Below are 24,099 nucleotides of genomic sequence, written 5' to 3' on the forward strand. Positions count from 1 at the left end.
TCTGTATGGGTGGATGTCATTTACTTCAGGTAGGGTGGGGCTATATGCATAAAATCCATCATGGCATATGTCATTTTCTATTGAGATATCAGTGTCTCTGGATAAGACCAGACGTAAATGTCTGTTTTTGGCTAATCCGGTGAATGAAATTCCTGACAAAAGAACTTCCTCACACTGACGCAACAATCATAAAAATTCAATATTACGATAAAACACTCCTGCTCAGTGTTCTGCAACATTTCCCACAATCCCCTAATACTTAAGACACGGAAAGGATAGACATAGTGTGACAAAATGTACATTGGCCAAACCTAACCCCAGGAATTTGGAAGAAGGGGTGGGTTGATAGGGTTATAATCCTCAGTCTAATTAATTGGAAGTCACAATAACACATTAAAAAATATATATATTGAGAAATGGTTAATGGGCACAATAACCAGACGGGAGATCAAAGGATAGGTTGATTAACTGATGAGTCAGTTAACAAAATTAATCAACTATTTTTTAAAACTGAATTGTTTAAGGTCATTTTAAAGCAAAACATTTGATGAGTACTTTTAGTACTTAAATGAGTAACCTGATTATCATCGGATGTTGATCGGAGAAAATAAGACATTAAAAAGACTGATGTGTGATGGTTTACAAATTCACCCACCGCTTTTTTGGAAACCATATAGAAGACTAGACTTGCACAAAGTCAGTTGAAACATGATGCTGGTGCTTTATTTAAAGGGACGTGAAGTAGGTATGGTTGCATTACATATTAGCTGAAGCCAACTCAATGGATCAGATTATTTCCATCTGGACAGTTTTGGGATATTCAGCAATATCAACTTCACAGCTTAGTTCACTCTCCTTAGATTTGAAGAAAAAATAAATAAAAACTGCACAGACTACCATCAAGGAGAGATTTTATAAGCACTAAAAGGTGTTTAAAAAGTGTTAGTGTTACAAGTTTCAGTTTTTCCTTAATCTAACTACCAATAAGTCTGCAGGTAATGTAACAAACGCTCAGAGAATATATCTTAAAGATGCATGTGATCCAGTAGGCCAACACAGCCATAGCATGCCTTGAATATACTTAATATCAGTGCAGTATTAAACTACGAACAGTTTACCTGATATCCCATCTGGGTTCTCCCACACACAAACGTACATACAACAAAACCTTGATACAGTACAATTATTCACTCACACCGAGTACAGAATCCATACTATCACAGCATACATGGAGACAGCAGAGAGGTAACATGAGCGGACCTGAAAACACAGGAGACTGCGTCCTGCACAGGGGAAAAGGCTTGGATGTCAAACTGGTAAGAATGTATTTTTATGCGAAAAACCTTTCCCAGCTGGTTAAAAACATTCTCAAGTACTGGAAATGTATTGCAACACAGTGTTACTCCTTTGAGTATTTATATATGTATTTAGTATATAATTTATAAATGAATATTAAGCTCAGTTTTGAGGATATAGATATATTTGTGATTCTTTATGTTGTATGAATTACAGACGAGATGTGAATTATTTACAGATGACGGTGTCAGTGCAGTTTCAAGAATGAGAATTCAATTATCAGTCTTTGGAGGGTGGGGGGTGAAGAAGATATTAAAATAGTGACGATGAAGAGTCCAGGTTGTGTCTTCTGACAGCTTTCACAGGAGAGAACAGCAGCTTTAACTGCTCAGGTAGTGAACAGCAAGTACGATGAAAGCTACATTTCATGAAAACTGACTGCCGATATGCATCTATGTCTGAGATGGCGCTCTGCAACATCTGTTTGCATTGATTTGCTTTTGATCCACCAGCAAAATGAACAATAACTGATCAATTAGACCTGTCCCCCCCCGCCTTTTTTTTATAGTAAAAACAGATAATATTATAGCAACAAAATAATACAGTATTCCTCATATTTTTGTTTCCCACCTCCCAAACATATTAGCTCGCTGCTCATTTCCTGTCTGTGTCAGATGTGTTTACAGGTCAGAGGTCTGGGAAGCGACTGGGATCTTCTTTGTATTCTGACGGGATGCAGAAAATAGACTCCTCAAATTCATCATAGCGGAATTCCTGAAAGGTGACAGTTGCTGTGATCGTGGGGAAGACAGGGATGTCTGCAAGGGAGAAAACAACAGAAGAAGACAAGTTATTTTATGATCATTCCCCTCAAGCTCACCCACCCACAGGAACACAGTGGTAGGTCGACACACATACCAAGTTTGACTGGGAACCCAGGCGGAAGTTTCATCTGAACGAACTCCCGGAGTTTGTTGAAGTGCTTGAACGGGGCTATGACCTCCAACACATTTAGTAACCTGGGGGCAGAGGAAAACAAGTTTCCCAGTAGGTACAAACAACCTCCCAAAATCTGAGCAAGAACAAAAAAAGAGACTGAATCAAACTGCAGATCTTGAGTGAATAAAGAATCTTCGTGCAGGCTTCAGTCTGTTTCACCACTTGAACAAGACTATAAACATGTATAAAATAAGCATGGAATACAACAGTGATTTCCAACCTTTCTGGCTTGTAAGAATTTACATAGTTGAATTAGAATCGTCAAGTCCCTGCCTATAGTCGACTGATAGTCGAATCATGCGTGTCTTTTTGCACGCCGATTGCGGGGGGGAGGGGGGGGGTACACACGGTAGCTCCAATTTAAGCTGCAGTCTCTATTCATTCAACTTACACTGTAAATTTCCAGCTAAAGCTAAGCTTTTTCTCTCTATCTCTCTCTCTCGCCTGTCATTCACCGGTCTTGCTGTTTTGCATGCATTCCGTGCTGCCAACAACTGCCTACACGTCGTGGTTCCTCTCGGGTCTATTTCAAGTAGCCGGCTATATAAAAACAATAAAATATTCTTTGTGTGGTTAATCAACAGTGATAAATTACCCTGCGAGGTGCGGACAACTCGGCACAAGTGAAGCCGTGGGCTCCGTCTCTTCAGCAAGTGTTACCTCTTCTGCCACTACACACCTACACACTACGCCTACACATGCGCACTGACAACTCAGGGTTAAGGTTACAATTTTGGATTTATTCATGCACTTTATTTTTAAATAAAGTAAATCGAATCTTCGACTATTCGGGGTCAGTCCTAGTGGCTAGTGAGCTTTTAGTAAAAAATACTACTACTAGTCTACTAGTCTACTTCTTATCCCTTGTCACAGATTGCGTATGTCTAAGAGTTACAAGCAGTAATGTCCCCTGCTTAGATTTTCTTTCTTTTGAATAGATTTCACTGTTTTACAATAAAAAAAATATTAGAGAGAAGTCAGTAAACAGCATAGCAGTTCTGTGTCTGTCCTTAGGCACAGTATTGCTTTAAGCTGAATGCTCAAGTCAACATGCTAAGATGCTCACAGTGAAAATGCTAATATGCTGATGGTCTGCAGGCACCATGTTTACCCTCTTAGTTTAGTGTGTTAGCATGCCAATTTTTCTAATTAGCACTACAACAAAAAGTACAGCTGTGCATGTCACTAGTTTTTCCAGGTATATGGTCATAAATCAAAGTATTGGGCAAATTACAATGACCTTAAAGTGATGCATGCTGATTAGAAATTGTGGTTTTCGTGTCTTTCGCCGGCGCTGCAAAACGTCACCATGTTACATGACATAAAAACCTTGCGGGAGCAAGGCGGCTGCAGGTGCCAAGTCCGTCAGCCGCAGTTGCTTTTCTGTGGCAGCACAAAGCTGGAACCACATTCTTGCCTGGTTTTTGCAAAGAAAAATGCTGCGATCAATCATTGATCTCAGCTCACAGTAAGCTCAAGCAGGTAGAATGTGTCCGACTTGACGGCACCGTTTTTATTCCCCGCAGTCGCCTGCAGCTCACGTTAGACTATCAAGTCAGCCACAGTCATCTTGAACGCACCTATTAGAGGATAGAGGATACATCCTCTGGGGACCATGACTGCCAGTAAACAATTTCATGGCAATCCATTTAATAGTGGTAGGCTGATAGAGCAACACTGCAATGGCTGAAAAATAGTGTAGTGTAATCTTGCAACCCCTCGGATTTATCTTGTGGCCCCTTAGTGGGTCCCCAACCCCCGTTTGGAAACCACTGGAATAAATTAATAACTTGTATCCTGATATATCAGCTTGGACAGAAGTCCTCAGGGTCCAGACAAACACTGGTTTACTATCTTCACCAAGTAGTAAATTATAGTCACTCTACATCCCAGCTGTATTCTATAAAGAAATGGTTAGACTGAAAACTAGTGGGCAGAGGCTGAAAACCACCAGGATACAGCACAGTAAAATTTGACTTTTTCAAGACTTGAGATAATGTGATCTGCTGCTGTTGCAAAAATCTCTACAATCACTGGCTTCTTTTTGGCAATTAAAAATTTAGCAGCAAGTACAACAAACAACATTACAAAAGCACAGAATGTGAAGGGGGGGAATCACATAAAAAAAAATAAAAAAACATTAGCTATTAAGGGTGGGGTTTTATTGCTGGCTCCATTAAGGTTCATTCAGTAGAGGAGATAAATTTACTACATTATGTCCCAGTAATATTTTACAATACTGCCTGTAACCCATTACAGGCAGATACAAAACCACATCCTGTGTGAATCCCACATCTTTATCTTTATCCAGTAAAATTCCTCTTCTTCTCTATTAACCTTTCCCTTACATGATCATGAGTTCTTCAGACAAACTCACACCGTTCTTGGCTGCATAAAATCAAAACTTAGATTTCAAAAGTTACATAATTTTATGTTTCTTGCATTTAACAAAACAGGAAAATTTACAGCAATCACACTCAGGTTCAATTGCAGATTTACACTACAGTTTATCTTCTACAGCTAGACCGATAAATTAATCAGGTAGATACACTGGCCAATATTAGCTTATCGCTGATATATCAGTATCAAATAAATACCAATAACAAACTGTCAAAGAGTCAGTTTAATGTCATTTAGAAACAGTGTCTATTACGTGGTTTGTCTACCAGAGAGCACTGACAAGTTGAATTTTCATTTGTAAGACAGTTATTTAAAAGGGATTTGTTACGTGTTTTTGAATAAATATAAAAAAATTGGGCAACATATTCTTTAGTGCTGCAACCAACAATTATTTTCGTTGTCGATTAATCTGTCTTTTATTTTATGGATTCATCGATTTGTTCTTTGGTCCATAACATGTAAAAAACATGTGAAATATGTCGGTTAGTGTTTCCCAAAGTCCCAAATGTCTTGTCTTGTAAATAGTTGGCGATTAATTTAATAGTTGACAACTAATCGATTAATTGTTGTAACTCTATATTGTTATTGTTTTTTACAACTCTAAAATATTGTTTAGCTATATCAGCCTTAAGAACCCTGTTTAGGTCAGGCTCTAATGTCTACATTTCCAAATTTAACCAGAAATAAATGACACTAGCTTGCTGGTGCATGAAGCCATATTTTTGATTGATAGGAAATGAGAAAAAAAAAAAAAAAAGCATAGCTAACACGGCAGCCTAGTGGAGTTAAAAGATAATGTAGAACACTGACATTCTGTTGTCACATGGTGGAGCAGTTGATTTACAATCATCTCACCAGTGGCTCCCCCACACAATCAGGCTCATTTCTATACCACCCTTTTCTAAAATCCTAAGTGTATTCACCCGCGATCAATCTGTGCAGGAAGCTCTGTAAACACATCTAAAGGAGGAATGGATGTACATACGACTCGATCCCTAGAGGAAAATCCTGGCTCATGGCTACAGTTGCTTTGAAGTTCTTCTTGCTTTCCTTACACACAAGCTCTCTCCCAAGATGAGGGGGCCTGAAGGTGAGAAGAGACACAGAAACACACCAAGACGTTGTAACTGCCCTGGTAAAATATCTGCTCATTACAAAGACTGATGAAATGGTAGAATATAATGAGATGCTTACTTTCCGTGCTCTGCCGTGATGTACTCTTCCCAAGTAATTGTGTTGGGCGCTGGCGCTGTGAGGGACAGCCTTCTCACAGGCTGAGGACAAGAAAATATCAGTCAGTGGCATACTCGCAGTCCTCTGGGTAGCGTTACCATTAACTATTTGTAGATAAAGTCAGAACATTGAATTCTTTCTTTCTCACCTCAAAATTTTGTTCACTGATGCTGCCTCCTTTACTCAAGCTCTCCATGATGGCTTTGTTCCTCAAGATGTCCTCCTCACTTAGGTGTTCTCGCCGTTTCCGTGACTCTAACATCAGACCATTCACTGCATAGAAGTCAGCCAGGAAGTTTCCAACCCTCTCCTTTACAGAAAACAAGCAGACGTCGGTGTTGATTCACGAGTTAACCCAGCTGATTTCTTACAGTGTGACAAGGTGCAGCCTGATGGCGGGACTTTTCACTTACGCCCTTTGCAAGAAAACCTCTGTTGAAGTTTATAAAACCACTGATCAAAGTAATTAGGTACACAGGTCTTTCAGAATCATGGTGCAACAAAACATTTCAAACCTATGATGGATATATTATTTGCATTAGGGAACTCATAGACCATAGGTTCCCACCCGGGGGTTTTGGACCCTCCAAGGGGTCACGAGATAAACCTGAGGGGTTGGAGAGATGATTTACACATTAGCAAAAACAAAACATATATACAATAAAAAAAAATTCCTAAACTTTCTCTAATCTCTGATGGTTTCTTGCGAAATCTGGACACTTATACCTCTTCAGGGATAGGTAAAAGTATTCAAATCAAATAATCTTAGAGACACCTTTATGACCTGCTTACATGCAATGTTTTAATATATAACCCTTTATTAATGTTTCCCGCTGTTTGCCTTCATTTTAAATTCAACTATGCCTCAGTTTACATTTACATAAATCACACATTCAAAAAAAGAGCTCATGTGAATATATAAAACTTTTTTTTTTATTTCCACATTCTTCTTTTATGTTGTTGAACGTGTAATTTTAAGTTCTGCAACGTGTTAATAATGCTTTGTACCCCTTAAGCTTACCGTTTTATCTTCTCTGAACACCCAGCCAATCTGACTACGAGAGAAAGAGATGGACTTGGTGGACAGAGTTGCAGAGTAGACGTCACTGCTCATCAGAATATCCACCTCTTCTTCGGTCTCCATCTCTGACTCCTTGGAGGAGTACGACAATGACAGTCAGGCTTTTGCTATTCATTTTAAACCCGCTCATGACACAATGTTAAACGGAGGTCTGGTCCTCCCACTCACTCACCTCATGGTGTATTCTTTGGTACACTTTTGCTTCATTGTCCACAACCACAAAGGACTGGGAGGGTGTAGCCTCACCGTTAAAAATGAAGCTAAGATCGCCGCGCTGACACTTCATATCAGTGAAGTCTATGAGAGTGGTGTCAAGTCTAAATCAAAAGAGAGGAGAGGGAGGTGTATGAAGATTGTTACGCCCTACTTTCTTGATCTAAAAGAAGTGCTCGACCTGGTTATCAGCTATTTGCTGCTTTAAACACTGAATTACATTCTCTCATAGGTACAGGAACAGCCTTAACCTAATACTTGACATTTTACCTGATATTAATTCCCTGCTTATAGATTTTACAGGCATCAGATGGAAGCATTCGGGACAGCAAAGGCACTAAAACACAGAAGAGAGTGTGAATAAATTCAACTGACAACAGAAGAAAAACACTGATTTATCTTTAATAAAATCCCTCAGTAAAGCAACAAGCGAACCATCCAGCAGTAACTTGGAACAACTCAAAGCAAAGTGATTTTAAATTAAAGCTGGTCTTATCAATAATGCTGCTGTATCACTTGAGAGTATGACGTTATGAAAACTCACCCCAGCTCTGAAAGTCCCAATGCAGCTCCAGATAAAAGTCACCAAGCTACAGAGAAGATACAAATGTCTCATTAAAGAATTTAACGGATTTATTATATACTAATTAAAGGATTTAACTGATATATTATAATATCAGACGAAAAGTATAGTACAGCAGAGACTTCACGTTATGCATTTCTGCAATTAGTATGCATCCTCAGGAAATAGTCACTTATGCAAATCAAAGCCTGCTGAGATTTTGAAAATTCAAATGGCGTGAAAGTTCAGTGACGCAGAACAATAGCAGCTGCAAACTTCAGTTTGGCGTGGCAGCGGCATCTCAGGAAGTCAAGCCAGTGTGATCCTCACCTCCCTGAGAGCTCTCAGTAATTTTGGCCTCTTATCCTCCACACTCTCCCTGGACTGCTGCTTTAACTTCCGCAGTATTGCTGTGACTGAGGAAAGGATGAGAAGGAAAAGTTACACAAATGTACACCTGAAGGTCACCTGGAACACCCAAAAAGCATGAGGTTTAATTTTCTACATATCCTTTGAGTATAGCCACGCTAAAAAAAGAAACACCGTTACTGGCAGATCTTAGTTTATCACAGATATATTGGTATTAGGGCTGGGCCAGTAAACGATGCCATCGCCGATGGCTGCAGACATCACAATGTTGAGCCGTCATCGTGGTTGTATCTTTTCCCGGATTTTTTCCAACCACGATCCGTTTTCATTGCAGCAGGTGCGCTGCATGCCGGCTTGTTAATGACTTAACCTATCAAGGTTTTTGGCGCTAGCACTGAACCAGAGACCTTCTAGTTTCAAGCCACCTGTATAGCCATTTGTCCACTGCTCCACCAGAGTTTGTGAAATATACAGTTAAATGTAGGGCTGCATTGATAAATTCTTTAGTGTCAGAAAATATTGAAAAATGTTCATCAAATTTTCCTAGGTGTGCTGTGACGAGGCTCCCAGAGCTCTCTCACCAGAGACGAGCTCATGAACATCAGGGAAACACCACCAGCGGATTGATTTTCCACTTTTCTTGTGTCATGGGTGGAATAATTGGACATTTTGGTTAAAGTTCTCATCTTTGCTCATGCAGTGAAACACAGTGAATACAGTAAGCAGTGCCTATCACGCCGTCCCCCGTGTTGCTCTGGGACACAGTGACCACATCATGGTCCACCTCATTCCTGCATGCAGGCAGACATTACAGCAGTTCTTCAGATGTGCTTGGACTGTACTGACTGGGATGTTTTAAGGACTGCTACTAACAGGATGAGTACACAGAGGGTGTTGATGTCCTACATCAGCTTCTGTGGGGACAGCTGTGTACCATCACACACCAGGGTGAGTTGGAGTGAAAACAAGGCCAGGTTTAGGGAGTCAAATTACAGGTTTAGCACGGCGGGGAGAGAAGCTAAATTACTGTACTTCAACACTAGTTCTCTGCCAACAAGTCTGCTTCTATAGGGGGCGCAGGTCACCAACTAACCCCCCCAAAATCCACTAACGATCTACAACTGGCCAACGAAATAAATGAGTTCAACTGTCGCTTTGAAAGACAATGACACAGTTCTGACATCACCCCCCTGTGACTCCATCGACCAGCTCCACCTCAGCAAGGGCATTGGCCCTTCAACAACTGCCCACCCCAGAGGCTCCCCTCTCCCATACTGCAACGACGACTCTCTCCATCCTGGAGAGGAATGTCAACAAATTGTTTAGGAGGCAGAACCCCCGCAAAGAAGCTGGGCCAGACTCTGTCTTCCCATCCACCCTGAAGCACTGTGCCGATCAGCTGTCTCCAGTGTTCATCTTTAAAACCTCACTGTAGACATGCCATGTGCCAGCCTGCTTTAAATCCTCCACCATCATCCCTGTCCCCAAAAAACAAGGACCACAGCACTTAACGACTACAGACCTGTCACCCTGACCTCTGTGGTCATTAAGTCATTTGAGCGCCTTGTGCTGTCCCACCTGGAAACCATTACAGACCCACTCCTGGATCCCTTGCAGTTTGTCTACAAAGCAAACAGGTCTGTAGATGATGCCTTCACATCTCAGGAACCGATGCCTGGATCCTGGTTGTGGATTTTAAGCGCTGCCTTTAACACCATCATCTGGCAGTGCTGGAGGACAAGCTCTCCCATCTGAGTGTGCCTGAGGAAGTCTGTGATCCAGTCAACACTGTGGAGTCACATAGGAAGTCCTGCGACAGTGGAGGAAGTTTAACCTGCTGAAGACAATTATGGTGCACTTCTGCACCTCCATCACAGAGTCCATCCTCACCTCCTCCATCACCATCTCGACCCTGCTTCCACTGCCAAGGACAATGGCAGACTGCAGCCTATCATTCACTCGGAAGAGAAGGTAATTGACTGCAATATACCATCTCTACAATTGGACTCATCAGGACAACCACTGACACTGACTCTCATAACCCCAACCCCCATTATTCTTTTACATTTTTTATATATTATTGGATATTTTACAATTTTATATTTATGATTCTTGACCTGCAGTACTTGCTTTATCTTTCTAATATTTTCTACCTACTATGTTTACTGTTATGCACCAAAATACCATATGAAATTCTATGCATGTGTAAACCTTCATGACAATAAAGCGGATTCTGATTCTCTTGCTTCGCTCAGGCAGCTCATCATTGCACACACAGGCAAACAGTGAGCGAGCTGCTGACACAATGTGCGCATGTGTAAAAGCAAAAGGTGATGACTGATGACAAGACTGCAGTATTTCATGAAAAGCTGTAACCCACGCATTTGATACTAAGCACCCATTATTGTCTATTTGGCCCTCTCACTAAGTGATAGCCAGCTGTGTGCTGCATGTTGTTGAACCCTATGATCTAAATACCCCATGCCTTGCTTTCTTTGCATGTCCTTGCTGATGGTGTGAATGTACCCAGCCCCCTCTCTGCCTCCCCATCACCCTTGAGAGTGATGTGACCTTCTCAAAGCAAAACTCCTGGTCCCAGTCCCAAGCCAGCTTGCCACAGCAGGCACAAAGAGTCGGGACGCATACTAACAAGGATGAGGGTCATTCCTCAAACTACTGGGCCTCACAACCTCCATCACAGGCTGTATAAGAAGTGAATGCTGATCATTCACAGTTGGGTTATCTTTACAGCCAAACAGAAATTTTGTCAGCTCAGCTTTATCACAGAAACGGAGATAAATCATTTAGTATACAGCCCCTTTACTGGACACTTAGCCTGGCCTTTATCTTTTATATTTAGTTCGGTATGCAACATTAGCACCGTACCTAAAAAAGGACAGAGCAATGAATTCATCCGAAAGGCATTAGTTGGTGCCTTTCACATGTCATTTGACTCTTCTTCACTGGATGGCAGATCTAAAAGCAGTAGCCTCATTAAGCAGGGGAGTGACCAGGCTGTAAGCTCAGGGTTTGCTAACACTAAGCCGTCGTTCAGGCTGCGTTCCAGCCCATCTGGATGACGAGGGCTCAGAGAAAATCCCCTCGTTTAGCTTTTTAGCTAAACAGCCGTATAGCAGTTGCCATCTTTAAACAATTAAATGATTCATAAAAGGTCCATTGAACACTCACATATATGATGTGCTCTCCAACAATATTTGCTTTTTTCCACAATTTGTAAAAAACTAAGATGACGATATTTGTTAATGATGTACACATTGTTAACCAGAATATGGAAGTAGTAATCTTGACATGTTCTTTGCAACTTGAATGGACTGATGAAGAATGTGAAAAATTCTGCCCAAAACCCACAGATGCCAAGCTTGTACAGAGGTATCAGAGAAGACTCTAAACCGTTCACACTGCCAGAATGTTTCTGCACGGACTATGGAGATTTAATTTACAATAAGATTTTGTATTGTATTGTTATGATATAGCAGTCATGCAGAAAGCCATTCCAGATGTCAGAATGACTAACCAACAAATAGTGACTAGAGTTGACATCATGACGCTGTTATAAATCTATAGACCCATCATACGGGGGAGTTATAAATGTTAGTGTATGACTGCAGGTACACCATAAGATTATCATAAACACACCCAAATACAAAAACTCTGTGGCAGCAGACAGCTATTCAGTGCAGTGTTTATATAACTTACTCATTTGCCTGTCGCCGTAGCTGATGGCTTCTGCTAGAGGGCTCCATCCCTGTGCATTCTTTATTTTTACAGGAGCGTTATGGGCCAGGAGTAGGAGGGCACATTCTGAAAGGAAAACACAAAATATTAACATGGAGACAAATGTAATTATGTGTACATTATTGTCATTTCTGTGTATTGTCACCATTCCTTCTATGTTGTTTTGAGCAGTCGTGTGGAATACAAAAGTTAAATGTTAAGATTTTAAGATCTACTCATTTTTGACTCGTTATGCATATTTTTCTGTACATTCAGATCATTCATCAAGGCCAGCATCAACAATAACATCAGCAACTACTACTTCTGTACTGGAAGAGGGATCCCTCTTCTGTTGTACTATTTCTCACACTTTTCCCTGCTAAAGTGTTTGGTATCCAAATTGAGGGCTTAATGATAGAGGGTGTAAAGCACTGTTAGGCAAAATAGTGAATTAGGGTTATATATAATTGACTTGACTATTCTGCACTGCAAAACCAAGTATTGCTGTCCTTAAATAAATAAACTGGCAGCATTGCATGCAAACAGTAATCTATGTGGATTTTCTAAGCCTAACTACTATGTTATACCAACAGTGTGTTATCACATCACTACAGAGGTCAGAGAGTATGGAGGCTACTCCAAAAAAAGTAAGGAGAACTGAAGTGCTTTAAAAAGGGCCTTTAATGAGGTGATAAAGTGACATTGTGACAGATGCAAGGTCATGGAGCACAGCAGATTTACTGTAATATCTGGGCTCAAACTGAGGTAGATTACCCACTGAGAAACTTTTTGTTCATTGTGGTTAATCCTGTGTTATGACAATAGGCTGTTAAGATTAAATAACGAGGTCAATACATTTTTATAATGCTTATCAGCTTTACCTTTGTGGCCCAGCATCACAGCCAGGTGAAGAGGTGTGTTCCCTGAAAGAGAGGCATTTTAGATAATCTCCATACATAGAAATATTAATACTGATCAGTAATTCCACCTGTGATCAGAGATACCTGTTATATAATGCATTTTAACTAATTGCTTAAAAGACAAATAGGTAAAAGTTTACCATGTACATCTTTCTGGGAGATGCTATGGGTCCTGATGAGAGATGAGAGCCGCCGCACATCTGCCTTGAACACGCACTCGTGAACAGGAAAGTCCAAGTCCTCATTTGTCAGGATAATTGGGTTCTTGTTGTTATCATTAACAATGGTGCCAATTGAGGATGAATTGCCGTTAATGTTGTTTGCGTTGAGCTGCTGTTGCTGCTGCAGTACCGAGGTTTTGACAGATTTCTGAAAAGCCTTGTTGGATTTGAGATGGTTACCGGTTTCGTTAGGGATAGTCTCCTTTGACGTTTCATCGTAGGTTTCCATTATCTCCTCATTTTTGTTTGGTTTGTTGTGGTCCTTTCGCATGGTGCGTATCTTCTCACCAGTCATGATGACTAACGTTACCGTACGTTACCAGGCTAACTAATTAATTTACTGGTCTACAGGCTGGTGAAGATGTGGCAGAAAACAGGGACTAGTCAGCATTAGCAATATCTGCAAATATAATTTCAAATTAGCTTCTTAGTAATAGTAGCCAATCGCGACGCTTTCTCGTAGCTGGCTTCTCTCTGATTCCAATAACGCTACCTGCTGTCCAGCTCCAAACGCAAACATTAGCTAGCTGTTAGCCCACAACAAAAAATTAATATAGTGGGTGCGGCGATGAAAACAGAAAATAATATTAAACATAACAGAACACGCACGCACTAAATTAACATACACCTAAGAATATAAACGAATATAAAACGACTACATTATTGTGTCGTCTGCCGCTCCTTGGATACACGTTTCACAATTGTACCGATTCAGTTTGCTTTGCGGCAAAATCCAGGTGGACAGGGGGAATAGCCTGCTGAGCTAACATCTCTGATAGCTTGCTACCAGCAACACATCTCGCGAGATTTCTTTACAACCCACAGTTTGAGCGCGAGTTCATGCAGGGTACGTCATCTTCATGAGACGCACTTTTACGTCATTGCAAGCAAATAGCTAGCTAGCAAGCTGCGTTGTTTTGAAGAATGGCAACTTCTAAGAAAGGGAAGAAAGTTGTAAATCAGGAGGAACTCCGGCGCCTTATGAGGGAAAAACAAAGACAAACAACAGACAAGAAGCGCGTTGAGTCTCCTTTTGCTAAATACAACAGTCTCGGGCACCTCAGCTGCGTCCTGTGCAATGTGCAGGTGAAGTCCGAGCTACTGTGGCCAGCTCATGTTCTTGGAAAACAGCACAAAGAGAAAGTTGCCGAGCTGAAGGGAGGAAAGAGTCCGGCAGTCGCACCACAGAGTCAACCAGTGAAGAGGAAAGTACAAGACAACGCGGAAGTTAACGGGAAAAAAGCGAAACCCTCGTCAGGAGCAGGCCAGTCTGGATCAGGGCTGCCAGGAGATTTCTTCGAGAAACCCAGTGAAAAGGAAACTGTTTCTACTCAAAAGTCTGCAGGTCTGAGTCTGTTGGCTGGAGTTTACATAGAGGACGACGACGATGATGATGAAGAAGGCGCTAAAGAGGCAGGTCAGTCAGGAACCACAATCCTCCCTCCTGAAAAGGCTGAAGCTGCAGGACTACCAGCTGATTTCTTTGACAGCTCCATCCCACCCACACCTGCCATTTCCCATTCAGGATCCATCCTCAAAGCAGACGTGCAGGAGAAAAGCACAGAAAAGAAAGATAACACAGCCGAGGCCCTGCCGGAGGGCTTCTTCGACGATCCTGTAAGAGATGCCAAAGTGCGCAACGTCGACGCACCCAAAGATCAAATGGACAAGGAGTGGGAAGAGTTTCAAAAGGAGATACGGCAGGTGAACACAAAATCAGAGGCCATCGTGGCGGAGGACGACGAGGAGGGGCGGCTTGAGCGCCAGATTGACGAAATCGATGAACAAATTGAGTGTTACAAAAGGGTGGAAGTTCTGAGAGACAAGCGGGACGTGGTGGTGAAGAGCAAGCCTCTTGCCAGAAAGGATGAACTTATGGAGACAGATGCTAACGGGGAAGAAGAGGAGGAGGATGAAGAAGAGCTGCTGGGGCTTTTGTCCCGGGACTGGAGGGCTAAAGGGGCACTAGCCTAAGTTGCTCTAGAGCTCGTGTAAACGTGAGATAGAGGCCAGACCCAAAGTTTGTCCAGAATGCTGATAACACTGGTCTTGGAGGGATTGTTCGTGTACAAATCTGTCAACAATTGTAAATATGTTCGTTAAAATACTGTCACCACATCGGTGTTTCAAAATGAGATCAATGTCATGTGCAACATTCTTGTAAAACACTGTTTATACACTGTGCTGTCTCAGTTCACGACTTAAAACACCAGATGGACCACAATCAAACCTTTTAACTGTTTATTCATTGATGCTCACACAAAAACATTCATAAAATCTCCCATGTACAGTAGCAGCATGGATGCAAAAATCTGTCATGATGGCCAAAGCTGTTGTTTGAGCTCAACTAACTATTGTCCTGCAGAAAAACAAGTAGTCTGCTTGCTATGTTACATTTATAAATAATTTGTTCATGTTACATTATAAGCAACATGCAAAGCACAACAGAATTATTTAAAAGATGTACACTGTTGAGGTTAAGACTATAAAGCAAACCCGAACTCCTTTACAACATGTGTTGAATACATTTAAACCATTTTTACAGTATACAACAATGTTTGAGTATGACAAATTTATGTAAATACACCATTATTAGGCCCATAAAATGGAATAAAATAAATCAAGTAAAGAGTGAGTCAGTGCGTATGCTACCTGTTACACATTGTGAGCTAGGTGTGCCTTCTGTCTGCTGCAACTCTAAACAAGCAATATCTATGTCACTTTGTTATTGCTACATATGCCTCATAATTTACTACTTCAAATATCTTTCTGAATGATTCAGTGTTCATAGCCCTTCAAAACTTGTAGAACTGAAAGCTGCAAAAAAATACAGATAAATATACAGATGAACTAAAAACCAATCCCAATGAAAATGGAGCAACTAATTGAAGATGAGAACAAAAAACACACTGAACAGAAAGAAATCTGAATTTAAGTTAAGAAAAGAGCATTATGTAAATCCCCACTCTTATGCTCAGTTGTTTCTCAGTTAAGTTAGGAATCGGTCTAAAAACAAAACAAAAGACTGAAATCAGTTTCTAGTAGTCATTTGTAAACATTCATTAAATTCTATCTCGGGTTCTATAAATAAGGTTCAGGTGAGTTGCAACAGGTGTTTGTCTAGATGGGTGGGGACATCTGCAATAGACTGACAAGTACAGCCACCAGAGAAGCTAAATACAAAAAAAACGTTACATCAAGATGACACCGATCAGTTGAAATAATATATATTGTTTTAAAACAGGTGCAGGAAAACAGCAACTGAGAGAATTGAGGGTGGAAAACGGGATTCAAAATTATTCACAACACTTATTTTCATGATTTATTTCATATAAACCATGGGATTTTCTAAAATAAGAGCTGAATATTCTGCATACAGAACTCCTATAGATTAATTTTAAAATGTAAGCGTACGTTTTGTGGACGAGGTTGTGTCAAAATGGACTGGGCAGAGGGAGTGAGTATGGGGGGCATGCCAGCGCCATTGTTCCACAATCAGTATGATAAATATTCAGTTCACAAAAGTGCAGCGATTACAGAAAAGGGCCGGGATCTCCGAACCCCCAGGGTAGTCAATACTGTTCACTGCTGTCAGTGATAATGTGATCACAAACCTACAGCAGCTCTCAGCTCCATCAGGGAGTACCTCTGGTCCCCGTCATTGTCAAAACACTCCATGGTACGAGCACTGGGAGTTGATGTTCCAAATACTTTACTCAGGGCATAGTAGGTCAATCCAAGTGAATTACGTCCAATGCCTGCCTGCTGGAAGATGTCTTCCAAATCTGTAAATAGAACAGTTTGATTCAGAAACATGCAAACGCAGGTTTGTCTTTGAGGGCACTTTGCAAAACTGAAAATATCCTTACTATTTACAATATAATTTATAGCATTTAAATGGTATATATTATGCTAATTTTCAGGTTCCATAATTTCATTTAGAGAGTAGAGTAGGGCAGGGCTATAGCTCACAGTGCTTTTCCACCCATGTTTTTGAGGGCGTGCCACACTAACTGCTAGGCGAGCATTATGATGCGTGTTACAAAGTTACACAGACAGGTTAAAGGCTGGACTACAAAGAAGCTGTTTGCAGGCAGTTTAGGAGCAGTGTTTTCTGTGGTAGAGGGTAACGCCCTTTAGGATGGACTTTGGGGGTTTTCACTTTGCAAACCTATTACTTTGCAAACCTATTACATGCACAAAAACAATATATAACACAATAAATCAAGTGGAAAAAGCCTAAAAGCAAAATACTACCTCTTTCAAGTAATAGTTCGACATCTTTGGAAATACCCTTATTTGTTTTCTTGCCGAGAGACTGATGCCGCTTTCATGTCTGTCCGTTAAATATGAAGCTACAGTATGTCAACCTAAGCTGTTGGCTAGGCGTGACATACTTGAAATGGGTGATAACAACTAGCCTGGCTCTGCAAAGGTAAAAAAATCCTCTACCAGCAGCTCAAAAGCACACTAATGAAAATGTTATAACTCATTTGTTCATCCTTACAAGAAAATGAAGTGTACACAAAACAAGTTAAGGTTTTACGGTGTGTTGTGGGTGTATTTCTTGGCTTGGAATAGTAACTTGCTGAAGTCTTGTCTTAACTGTGTGAAGTGGAGACTTCATATAGTATAGCCTTATGTTTACTGGACAGACACGAGAGTGGTTTTAAACTATTTTTGGATTTGGAAAGAAAGCAAATATGTGTATTTTCTAAAATGATACAAAGCTTTAGAGTGGTAGTGTGCACCTTTCAGAGAATTGACACCAGGCAGGAACACCTTTGGGCATGTTATGTCAGCATTTCTCTTAGAGCGGTTTGACGTTGAGAAGCGTGGACGTCTGTTTTTCTGAGGCTCTGTCAGTGGTGTGGCTCTCTCTGTGAAAATAAGAGAAGAAATATTAAATATGTAACATAAGGCAAAGAAAACCACTGTAATAAACTGCTCTGTACCTTGCAAATCACCAGGAGATACTTTGGTTGTCATAGCTTCGTTCACCGTCTCAGTAGCTGGACTTTCACTGGTGATTGGCAGTGGAGTTGCTGCCTCGTTGTCCTTTGACTGTAGAACAGATGGAAGATGAAATGTGAAATGCATTAAGTTGTTGTTTACTCTCATATTTAAACTGGCCTTTGTCTCGCTGTGTGCAATCTGTGTTTTAAGGTCCGTTGTTTTTACAATGTTGCTTCTATTTTATTGTTCTATTTTTTTAATATTTTTCTCTTGTAAAGCACTTTGTGACTTTGGTCTGTGAAAAGTGCTATATTAAAGCAACCTTACTTACTTACTTCTGCAGTTGCTTGTGGGTTACAAATATGCTGACCACAATGCCACAAAGGCTCAACTCTTAAAATGCAGAAATAAAGTGTGAAGCTCCATATTACTCACGCTTTCCTTTGACCGGTTCTCTAATGACGACACTCTCTGGTGAAGATCTGCAACTGTAGAGAGGAGAATGTGGATCTGCTCATCAGCCTGTGTATGGTGCAGCTCCTCTGTCTTGTTAGCCTCATTCATTGCTTTTCTCAGGTCTGTTATGTCCTATGACAAAAAAACAACAACCCGCAGTTTACTGTTACATGATGTTTCTCATGGGCGTCCAATTTCGAAACCAAAAGGACATCAGTCGTGATTTCTATAGGTTCATATCAGATCAGGTTATGCGTCCTGGGAGGTTAGGCAGGTCGACAGAGACTAAGAGTGTTGGTCAAAATCCAAAATTATAAGACTAAGGAGATCTCAGCCAGCTAGCACTTCATCACTGACCACATCATTATTGAGGCCACTGTATAATAATTATATAAAAGTGTAATCATTTCCCGATCCTCTTTTCCCCGTCCTACTTTTCTTACAAAAAATATAGTGGAGGAAATATTCTGCAGTTGTCTCAGATATCCGACCTAGTTTTACTCAGTGAACTGAAGCATCTAAGCTCCCAAAATAGATTGGCACGTGTTTCATGTATTATGAATGAAAACCCAATGCGTGGATCCAAGAAATGACAGGACCTTCTTAACCCAACGACTCCTTTCAATGTAAGCCTGACAGGAACTGGAAAAACATCCATGCGTGCGTGGGTAAACAAATAAAACAAATTAATCGGGCAGTGGCAAAGCTCGCCACAGCTTCGGGTTTGGATTCCTGCCACAGCTAAGCAGATCAGCCGGCATTTCATCAACAGACTCATCTTGGCCATATGGAATTAGATTTGCCTCAATTCTGAGTGAGACAAATATGCACAAGCACCACTACAACTAGGAGCTGAGAAGTAGTACATTAAATAACGATGTGCCAACTTATTTAAGTAATTCACTGTTAACTCTCCATACATTCATATATAAATAATAAATGAGAAAAGCAGCCTCCAGTAATGTTTGCAGCGAGTGTAGAGATGTAAAAAAAGAACAACAAGTGAAATCCAACTTTGACTTCAACTTATAAAAAAATCCATTGCCCCTGTGAAATACTGGAGCTAACAGGAGTATCAGATTCTTCTGTGATGTTTGTCAGCTGCCCAAAACACTGTATTGACATTTCAGTAAAATACAGTTTAAAAAATCATTGTGAAAGGTAAGGCTATTCTCGCTGAATATTCTGCCTCTCACTGCAAACATTTATCATCGCAGTAAACAGAAGTCACAACTGCTGATTCATTCTGAGATATAAGTGGATGATTGACACACAAACTTCATGTGAAAAAAGGTTCCTTATACATCAGTTACAAAAATAAAAGCTTAACACTAAGCCAAAACATAATAATACATATAAACAATGTTATATCTAAATAAAAAGGAGGAAAGATGAAAGCCTACACCGTAATCTCAAAATAAACATGGAGCTGCATATCTGACCACGTTGTTATACCCACAGTACATCGTTAATTTACCATTTTCTTCTTGAAGTCGTCATCTTTTTTCTCATTTTCAAGAGCAGCCTGCATAGTCTTCACATCGTGCTGTACACTTGTTAGTGTGCTGCCAATTGTAGCAACACTCTGGAAAAGAGAAATACTCTGCAAGGTCAGTTTTGAAACCAACATTTGAATATTAATAGATAGATTCTCAACCAAATTTCTCTTGTAATTCCATCTTGCTTTGCCCTTTACCTTTTGAAGATCTTCAACCGTGGTGGGAAGGCTGATTAAATCAGCCGCTGATTTCAAGTTGGCCTTTAAATGGTTTACTGCAGATTCCAGCAAACTGATCTGCAGGAGTAAAATGACCCAAGACCTTTAGTTACAACTCTCAGACAGAATTACCAATTTTTTTTCCCCTGTTTGGTTGTCACGCACAGTCAGTCATTTTAAAAGAATATTGCCATTCTACACTGACAAACAGTGAGTAAAAATACTACATACTCAAACTATTCCAGTGTAAACTCCAGTACTGGTTTTGTAGCAACACCGAGAAAATTGCACGTTTGCTCAACTTGTACTTGTAATTGTACTTGTAACCTGAGATGAAAAGAACTGACCTTTCTGTTCATTTCTGTTAGGTTAGACCAGAGCTTGCTCAACCCTTTGTCCCCGTTTTCAATGTCGTCAAGCTTTCGCTCCTTGTTTTTAAGGTCCTCGCTTAGTTTGGGTATTTCACTTGACGACACCTTCTGGCTGGATTCCACTGTTACAAAAACATTATACAGTCTGTTGACAGCTGTGTTAAAAACAAAATAACAAACAACTGTCTAACTGAGATATAACAGGTTTAAGTGTGCTTTTTAGGACCATCCCAAGGTAACTGTGTGTATGTGTGAGAGAGCGTGACAGTGAGTCTTACTGCTATGCAGCTTCTCTTTCAGTGTGTCTAGATCTTCTTTCAGAGCAATCTGCATCCATATGAGTCCAGCACAGGCCATAACGCAGGCAGCTAGTATGATGAACAAAAACAAGGGGTAGCACACATTGCAGCACTGTGTGTAGCTTCTTCTGTAAAGAGAAGAACCGCAGTAATGTTAGACATTATAACTGAACAGCCTCTTCCATTATTAATGAAAGAGATATTTTCAGAAGTCTGTGTGCTGTGTCATGGGAATTATGAGGATTACGTATAAATACTGGCGCTTCAACATATGGGCTGCTACACACTTATTTCACCACATCATACTCATGCTTAATGTAGTGCTGCTTATTCGGCTGAATTTGGCAGATATCAAGCTTCAGAAAAACGCTTGCCTATCTTCTTAGTGTGCAAGACGTGTCAGACAGGCTTTGCTTTAATCTGAGCACAGAAGAAGAGCAAGCTGATTGATTTGGCAATATTTCTATTTTATTCTTAGTATGTACTCTCGGGTCAAGGTGCTGACAACCTAATGATCTATAAGTTAAATTAAATAGTAATAACCCACAAAGAAAAAAATAAACAGTCCATTTTTTCCAAGATACTGGTTTATGTGGAGTGGCTGTTGTCAAAACCAATTGTTTCAACTATTTGATTTAACTACTTTACATTGGGTGCTTTTATTGTGAAGTGTAACTTTATTATTTTAAATGGCTTGCGTGAACCCACCCACTAAGAAACCTGGTTTAGATCCCTCCCTCCCACAAAATTTTAGACCAATTTCAAAACTGCCTTTTATTGCAAAGATTTTAGAAAGAATTGTGTCCAAACAGTTGCTCACTGTACTGGAAAATAACAAAATATTTGAACAGTTTCAATCTGGTTTCAGGAAGTACCACAGCACTGAGACTGCCCTGCTTAAAGTCACCAATGACCTTTTAATGTCTGCTGATGAAGGTCTGTGCTCAGTCCTGGTACTCCTGGACCTTAGCGCTGCTTTTGACACCATTGATCACAACATCATGTTAGACAGACTGAGGTGCTGGGTGGGAATCTCTGGTACTGCCCTAGAATGGTTTTCATCCTACCTGTCAAATAGGAAGTTTTGCGTGTCTGTAAACAACTATGTCTCTTCGTTCTGTCCAGTTAAATATGGTGTGCCTCAGGGGTCGGTCTTAGGACCCATTTTGTTTTCCTCGTCTCTGCTTTCCCTTGGACATATTATCCATAAACATGGCATTTCTTTTCATATTTATGCTGATGACACACAAATATACTTGCCCGTCAGATCCACAGACCCTGGAATGCTGAGTTCACTTAACAACTGCCTTTGTGAAGTTAAAAAATGGACGTCAAACAAAACAGAAATCCTGGTCATTGGGTCCCAGCAGATGGCAAAACAAATACTGCCATCTGCTGGTTCCCTAGTAAATCACATTAAGCCTGTGGCAAAGAACCTTGGTGTCTGGTTTGATAGTAATTTAAATTTCGAGCAGCACACCACAAAGCTTGTTCAATCATGTTTTTATCAACATAGAAATATAGCAAAAGTTCGATCTATGTTAACTTTTAGGGACACCGAGACCATTTTACACGCCTTCATCTCATCACGCCTGGATTATTGCAACAGCCTTTTCACCTGTTTAACCCAAAAATCTATTGATCGACTCCAGACTGTCCAGAACTCGGCTGCCAGGCTTTTAACCAGAACAAAGAAATATGACCACATTACTCCTATTTTAGCTTCATTACACTGGCTCCCAGTATGTTTTAGAATTGACTTTAAAATTCTATTGATCACTTTTAAAGCTCGTCATGGCCTCTCGCCTTGTTATATTTCTGACCTTTTAGTCCCATACCCACCAGCACGTACCTTGAGATCCTCGGGCAGAGGTCTGTTGTCTGTTCCAGAGTCTCGACTGAAAACTAAAGGGGACAGAGCGTTTGCTGTCAGGGCCCCGAGGCTCTGGAACAGCCTGCTGAGTCAGTGAACTCTTTTAAGTCCCTTCTTAAAACATACTTTTATAGGAGAGCCTTTCCCGATCTTATGACTTTATTTTATCCCTTTTATTTTATTCTATTTACTATATATTTACTAATTTTATATTTATCTTAAACGTGTATTTTAGTCTTTTCTTTATCTTGTATTGTTCTTGGGGTATTATTGTCTTTACACTTGTTAAAGCACTTTGTAACTTGTTTTTGAAAAGTGCTCTACAAATAAAGATTAATATTATTAGTAGTATTATGACTATAACGTTAAAGCAGCAAATTACTGACACTATTGACTGAAAAAAACACACAAATACTACATCTTATACCACAACAAAACGTTATTAAAACGGCCACTCACTTCCCAAAGTTGGCTCCGCTGCTCAGGTTGTTAAACTCATCGTCGTCCGAGCTCGAGTCGGACTCTGAACCCGGCGGCTCGGTTCGGAGAAGTCGGTGACCGGACCCCTTTTTGGTCTTCTTTCTCTTGCTGTCCCCGAGCCCGATCAAGGCATTCAGCTCCTTCCTCTTCTTCATCTTCTTCTGAGGGGTCAGCGAACCCGCTGAGCCCGATTTAAACCCGACTAAATCCAAAGTTTTGTCCAGTTTGGTGGATGTTGTCGTTTGTAGCAGCTAAGCTAATTTAATGTTATCTTGCTAGCTTGAATTACAACCACGCAACGGTGCTAACGAATATAAACACATCAGGCTTTGCCGGTTGGTTGCCTTGTTGACTTACACCTAATACAAAGAAATGTTTAACAGGCGATCGGAATTACCCTACTCTCCCCCCAAAACGTCGCTAAAACAACTTTTTCTACTAGCTACCGAGTTATCACATACGTTAGCTAAGTCTGCTAACACCTGAAACCTGCTAATGTTAGCTAACGAGGGTTGAGTATTGTTACTTGGACTACCACGTCGTTTCTCTCCGCGGTTTAAAAATAGCTGCCCCGACGTCACTCATTCTGGAAACACTGCATGGGGTCGTTAAATAGAAAAACAGTATAAAACCTATCTATCATAAAATCAAAATATGCAGCACTGCCTGTCCAGCAGTCTGTATTGTTCTTCTTCTTCTTCGTCTTCTTAGTTAATGGCGGATTGCAAACAACTTTTAAGTGCATACCGCCACCTACTGTACTGGAGTGTGTAACATCACATCACTCAGAGATCAACCTCAATAAGGTGTTCTCATATTCTGTTCACCAACCCAGTGAGCCTGTATTGTTTGGGCAGGGCGTCCAAGTAACCTCACAGCTGATTGGTGCAAAGACCTGCTACAACTTCCTCTTCTCTG

General features: G+C 40.6%; 3 protein-coding genes across 3 annotated transcripts; 1 reads left to right on the forward strand and 2 right to left on the reverse strand.

Annotated features, from left to right (window-relative positions):
* Nucleotides 1-697: 697 nt before the first annotated feature.
* On the reverse strand, nt 698-13,892 carry LOC119902024 (ankyrin repeat domain-containing protein 13C-like). The gene is made up of 13 exons (XM_038717896.1): nt 12,949-13,892; nt 12,770-12,811; nt 11,871-11,975; nt 8,115-8,200; nt 7,767-7,812; nt 7,493-7,559; nt 7,182-7,326; nt 6,950-7,081; nt 6,077-6,238; nt 5,890-5,969; nt 5,681-5,779; nt 2,215-2,315; nt 698-2,114 (listed from the first exon to the last, which is right to left on the reverse strand). Exons 1-13 carry the CDS (start codon nt 13,322-13,324, stop codon nt 1,984-1,986), a joined length of 1,572 nt encoding a protein of 523 aa, XP_038573824.1. The 5' UTR covers nt 13,325-13,892; the 3' UTR covers nt 698-1,983.
* On the forward strand, nt 13,886-15,258 carry znf830 (zinc finger protein 830). Its single transcript, XM_038717901.1, has one exon. It carries the CDS (start codon nt 13,954-13,956, stop codon nt 15,001-15,003), a length of 1,050 nt encoding a protein of 349 aa, XP_038573829.1. The 5' UTR covers nt 13,886-13,953; the 3' UTR covers nt 15,004-15,258.
* Nucleotides 15,257-23,891, reverse strand: efcab14 (EF-hand calcium binding domain 14). Its single transcript, XM_038717900.1, has 9 exons — nt 23,161-23,891; nt 20,808-20,956; nt 20,506-20,651; nt 20,138-20,236; nt 19,919-20,026; nt 18,421-18,573; nt 17,985-18,093; nt 17,781-17,909; nt 15,257-16,814 (listed from the first exon to the last, which is right to left on the reverse strand). The coding sequence occupies exons 1-9, from the start codon at nt 23,334-23,336 to the stop codon at nt 16,636-16,638; spliced, it is 1,248 nt and encodes a 415-aa protein (XP_038573828.1). The 5' UTR covers nt 23,337-23,891; the 3' UTR covers nt 15,257-16,635.
* Between the last annotated feature and the right edge of the window lie 208 nt (nt 23,892-24,099).

This window comes from Micropterus salmoides, unplaced genomic scaffold (assembly GCF_014851395.1).
Source record: "Micropterus salmoides isolate LMB-PRFRI ecotype aquatic unplaced genomic scaffold, ASM1485139v1 Ms_hic_scaffold_14, whole genome shotgun sequence".
Classification (NCBI taxonomy): Eukaryota; Metazoa; Chordata; class Actinopteri; order Centrarchiformes; family Centrarchidae; genus Micropterus; species Micropterus salmoides.